The sequence below is a fragment of the Equus asinus genome, chromosome 26 (assembly GCF_041296235.1).
Source record: "Equus asinus isolate D_3611 breed Donkey chromosome 26, EquAss-T2T_v2, whole genome shotgun sequence".
Lineage (NCBI taxonomy): Eukaryota > Metazoa > Chordata > Mammalia > Perissodactyla > Equidae > Equus > Equus asinus.
Window position 1 is genome coordinate 31,038,997 of NC_091815.1, and position 5,621 is coordinate 31,044,617.

At 51.3% G+C, this 5,621-nt stretch overlaps 1 protein-coding gene across 4 annotated transcripts in view; it reads left to right on the forward strand.

Annotated features, from left to right (window-relative positions):
- Positions 1-5,621, forward strand: part of HIF3A (hypoxia inducible factor 3 subunit alpha) — a 28,208-nt gene that overhangs the window by 12,433 nt on the left and 10,154 nt on the right. For all 4 annotated transcript variants that reach the window (XM_044759081.2, XM_044759082.2, XM_044759080.2 and 1 more), the window contains 3 exons: positions 1,958-2,073; positions 3,087-3,277; positions 4,210-4,314. In XM_044759081.2, the coding sequence (XP_044615016.1) occupies positions 1,958-2,073; positions 3,087-3,277; positions 4,210-4,314 (412 nt within the window). The remainder of the gene's footprint in view (positions 1-1,957; positions 2,074-3,086; positions 3,278-4,209; positions 4,315-5,621) is intronic.

The following is a 5,621-nucleotide window of genomic DNA, read 5'->3' on the forward strand; positions in this document are numbered from 1 at the left end:
GGTTTGAATTCCAACCATTCTATTGGATGCTTAGTGGTAAATCATAGGCTCCCTCCTCCTCCTCATGTATCTTAGAAGTTTTTCACATGACAACATCATGACAAGCGCAGCAAATTATCACATAAGACAGACAGAATTACAGCTTTTCTTTGAAGATTATCTTCCGGGACACGGCATCGATTTCTAAAGCTTTAGGAGTTTTCCCAGGTCTCTTTGATCCAGGACAGATTCTGTTAGAAAACAGAAATTGCTAACAGGGATATTCGTATGAGTCTTCACATTGCCCAAGAAAACAAGACTGAGCATCTGTGGAAAGTTCTCATTTTAACACCTTTTCAAATTAGACACTTGGAATAACTTGTAGGTATGGAAAGAGGTCTCTCCATTGTCACTGCAAGAAAGAGGGACCTGGCCCCATCTTTTCTGGAAACTCCTTTTTTTTTTTTTGAGGAAGATTAGCCCTGAGCTAACTCTGCCAATCCTCCTCTTTTTGCTGAGGAAGACTGGCCCTGAGCTAACATCCGTGCCCATCTTCCTCTGCTTTATATGTGGGATGCTTGACAAGCGGTGCCATGTCCGCACCCGGTATCCGAACCGGTGAACCCCAGGCCGCCGAAGCAGAACATTCGAACTTAACCGCTGCGCCACTGGGCCGGCCCCTGGAACCTCCTTTTATTCACTAGGAAGATTTGCCTTTTTACAGCCCAGCCGTGGGATTGCAAATGTGTGCACTGTAATCGAGGGGCAGGCCAGGAGGTTCAGTTTTGCTGGCAGAAAATGGGGAGGAATGAATAGTTTACTTAGTAACAGGGAAATGAGGAGCGGAGGGTGTTAATCAGCCTTGGGGCTGTGCAGGTACTGTGTGGTGTGCAGCTCTGTGGCTGTTTACGTGTGCTCAGGTGCTTACACTTTGTGGTATAAAAACCCCTCTCTTCTGCACCTGAGCCTCCCTCCAATGCAGTGAGCGAATGCTTCACAAAAGTAAAGCTCACTTATACGGGGCACCGCTGAATCGCCAGCGCCTAGAACCGTCCCTGGCACACGGGAGTTGCTCAATAAACCATAACAGAGAATACTTACGTAGAGCTCGCCTTGTGCCAGGCACGGCTCCACCCATTTTTCATATATTAACTCACTGAAGCCTCCTAACAACCTGGGAAGGAGGTAGGATTGTTATTTCCTCTTTACAGAGGAGGAAACTGAGGCCCAGACAGGTTCAGCCACATGCTCAAGGTCACACAGCTCGTAAGTGGCAGCGCTGGGGTTGGAACCCAGGCCGCTGGCTGCAGAGCCCTTGCTCTTAACTGCTAAGCGGGACTGGCCGTCTAGGAAGTGTTTGTGGAGTGAAGGAGCGAGTGAGCTCCACGTGGCCTGGATGCACGAGCAAGCCCGCCTGGAGGGCGTGTGTGCCCATATCTGTCCGGGGATACACGGGGGCATATCTGAGTGTTCCTGTTTCTGCCTCTGTGTACCAGGTGTGTGTACGTGTGTGACTGTGTGTGCTTGTGGTTTTCCAAGGGGATGGAGTGGCTTTGGTCCAGCCTCAACTGGGATGTTTCCAGCCCGGAAGGGGTTTTGGTGAGGATGTGGAAGGGTCCTAGCTTCTCACGGAGCTGGTGGGAGGACCACCCACGTTCCATCCTGGAGCGTGTCATGCAAATGAGATGCAAATGAGGGCTGGTCTTCAGCCCCAGCCGGATTCTGTTCCCTTGAATATGAAAAATGCCCCTGAATAGAAGCCTCACAAATAAAACCTTATTCATTAAAATATATCCCTATGAATGCTTCACATTTGATAACATGGGAATGTTAAATATAGATTCTTCATCAATACATTTATAAAAATAGGTTTATAAGTAAATATCTACAAGGATATCATCCTGGTGACAAGACATCCTCTGGGCTGTGGCCAGGGAGCCTCCCTGACTCCCACTCCCCTTTCTGCCCTGTACCCCAGCCGGGTGGAAGAGACCGAAGTGGTGCTGTCTTTGGAGCAAACGGAGCGACACTCTCGCAGACCCGTTCAGCGGGGTATCCCCTCTCAGGACGGCCCTAATCTTGGGGACAGCCTTGGTATGGGGTAGGGCTGGGGCTGGGAGGGGTTGTGTCCCCAGGATGCTTGGGAGGAAGCCCAAGTGCCTTAATTTGGCTCACCAGGCCCTGTGTGACCTGCCTCCTGCTTCCCTCCCCTTCTTACTCACTCTCCGAACCACACCAGCTTCCTTAGTGCTCCTGGAACATGCCAGACTCTTTCCTGCCTCAGGACCTTTGCATGTGCAGTTTCCTTTGCCTAGAATGCTCTTCTCTCCCTGCTCCTCCCTCTTCTGTGTCCCTGGGATGATTGCTTCAGACTTGTTGGTCTCTGCTCTGAATCCTGCTGTGGCTCCCCATTATCCTCTCCCTTTAGCTTGTTCCCTGCTCCCATCTCACTGCTCTGGCTTCCAGCAATCTCCACCCTCCCCAGTTTGGCTCCTTTCTACCTCTTCCTTCTACCCCCCTGGACGAGCTTCCTTCCCTGTTTGTTCTTCAAGGCCTCACCTTCTCCAAGCTGTTGCTGGCAGCCCATGCGCCTGGGTGTGGTGTGGGGGTCACTGGTATCTTTTCCTTTTCTGGCTCAGAACTGACTCAGGGCCACGTCTTGACCTCCATGGACCTGAGAACCTCCTTGAAGGCCTCGGGCCAGTCTTTTCTTGTAACATGCCAGCCTCCCAGAGCCGAATGGCCGAATGCTGTTCTGTGCCGCTGGAGAACTGGGTCAGTCAGGTGCCCTGGTCCAGCCACGTCGAGTTTAAATATTAAAACATCTCCCCACCATTGGGCAATTGCGACTGTCTCGAGCCTACTGTATGCCCTTCACCCTCCACTGGCCTCTCCCCCAGGACCCTCCAGGGCCTGCCACAAGGTGACAACTGAAGGGGTAGCCCCTGGCCCCGCAGGGCTCCACCAGGACCCAGCTCCCCAGCACTGTGAACAGTGTCCCCCCGATTGGTTGTTGACGATGTCAGCTATGCTCCCTGGGGTTGGGGCGGAGGGCTCTGCCCTTCAGCCCTGGATGACCATCCTGTGTCCTCCTCTGTGTCCTGCAGACGCCTCTGGTCCCCGGATCCTGGCCTTCCTGCACCCCCCTTCCCTGAGCGAGGCCGCCCTGGCCGCCGACCCCCGCCGTTTCTGTAGCCCTGACCTCTGTCGCCTCCTGGCACCGATCCTGGATGGGACTTCAGCTGCTGCCACCCCCAGCGCACCCCCAGCCGCACGGCGCCCCCAGAGCCCTCTTCCAGTAAGCAGTCCAGCCCCCTTGGGCCCTCGGGGTCCAGGCTGCTTGGGCCCTTGGCCTGAACCGTGCTATTCTCTGGGCCTCAGTTTCTCCATTTGTGTAGTGGGAAGGTCAGGATGAGACAAGGTCTGGGGTTCCTTTAAGACCTCGATTCTAGATTCTTCCACTGTTATCTGGACCAAAACCTGGGATGTTTGGGACTGGCACAGGTGACCCCCTCCTTGCTTGTGACCCAGCATCCAGGCTCTCTGAACTTTGACCTCAAAGAGTCAAGAATAGCTAATGTCTTAAATTACAGAAACCTGGGTTCAGATCCTGACTCCGTCACTTACCAGCTGTGTTACCCTGGACATGCAGGGCGTCAGTTTCTTCACCTGTAAAATTAGGATAATGGCAAGGAGCCACCATTGGTTACTGTGAGGGCCCAATGAGATCATTCATAGGATGCAGTAGCCAGGGGCCTGGGCCCTGGTGGATGCCCAGTAGGCTATAGCGGTTACTATTTATCCTGACCTTTGACTCAGGGGTCCAAATTATCTGGTGTTGACCTTCCTCATTCCCACCCTATGCACCCACCTAAATACCTTCTCTCCACCGGAGAAATAGAGTGACCTTTGACCTCAGCTTTTTCCCCTGGGACAGCTGGAGTCTGCATCATCTCCCAGACTCCAGACTCCAAGACCTTTAACCCCAGAAGGCCTGAATAGCACTGCCTCAGGTTTGGTCTTCTGAACCTTTTCTTCTTGCCCTGTGCACTCCAACTTTTGAACACTCAGGTTCAGAACTTATTTGCATCTGCTCTTTGACCCCCTCAGTGTCCCAGCTCTCTGACATTCGACCCTCGCTTCTGTCTGAGCTCAGATGTCCAGACTGTCTCACTGTTGCCATCTCCTGGGCTCAAGATTTCCTGAAGCCTTGATTCTCTTTCCCCACAGGCTGATCTCCCAGATGAACTACTTGTGGACGTGGAGAATGCACACAAAGTCTTTGCCTCCGGGAAAGACCTTGAGGCAGTGGAGACAGATCTGGATATAGCTCAGGTGAGGACCGGCGTGGAAGAAGAGTCTTCACCCCTGTGCTCTGGGGGCTGACATGTCTGAGTTTGAGAGAGGGGTGGTGGGATGGTTAAGGGGATGCGTGGATGGATGGATGGATGGATGGATGGACCATTGTATTCATTAGGTGGATGATGGTGGATACATGGATAGGTGATGTTTAGACAGATATTTGGATGGATGGATGGATGGATGGACCATTGTATTCATTAGGTGGATGATGGTGGATACATGGATAGGTGATGTTTAGACAGATATTTGGATGGATGGATGGATGGATGGACCATTGTATTCATTAGGTGGATGATGGTGGATACATGGATGGGTGATGTTTAGACAGATATTTGGATGGATGGATGGATGGACCATTGTATTCATTAGGTGGATGATGGTGTATACATGGATAGGTGATGTTTAGACAGATATTTGGATGGATGGATGGATGGATGGACCATTGTATTCATTAGGTGGATGATGGTGGACACATGGATGGGTGATGTTTAGACAGATATTTGGATGGATGCATGGATGGATGGATGGATGGACCATTGTATTCATTGGATGGATGATGGTGGATAGACAGATGGTGGTGTTTAGACAGATATTTGGATGGATGGATGATGGATGTTTGGATGGGTAGTTGGATAGATAGACCATTGGTTCATTGGTTGAATGATAGGTGAGTAGATAATATTTGAATGATTGATTGAGTGGATAGATAAATGGCAGTGGCATGATGTATTAGTTACCTATTGCTGCACAGTGAATGAGCCCAAAACTCAGCACCTTAAAACAGCCAATATTTATCATGTCACACAGTTTCTGAGAATCAGGAATCTGGGAGCAGCTTAGCTGGATGGTTTTTACTCAGTCTCGCATGATGTTGAAACCAAGCTCTCAGGCAGGGCTACAGTCATCTGGGGCTGGAGGACCCGCTTCCAAACTCACACACATGGTTGTTGGCAGGCCTCAGTCCCTCGCCACGTGGGCCTCTACACAGGCTGCCCAAGTGTCCTCACAACACAGCAGCTGGCTTTCAACCATACCTTCCTGAGAATGCCCTTCTTTACACAGATGCTAATTTTAGCATCATTTGCCTTCTGGGGAGTTCCCAGAGTCAGCCAAACCTAAGGTGAAAGGCCCAGTCTGCCACGTCTGCCTGAGTCTGGGGGTCCCCAGGGCCACCCTCCCTTCAGACCGGCTGCCAACAAATTCAGAGATTCCCATGGACTCCCTCAGTTTCAATAATTCGCTAGAACCAGTCACAGAACTTAGGAAAGCACCAGACTTAT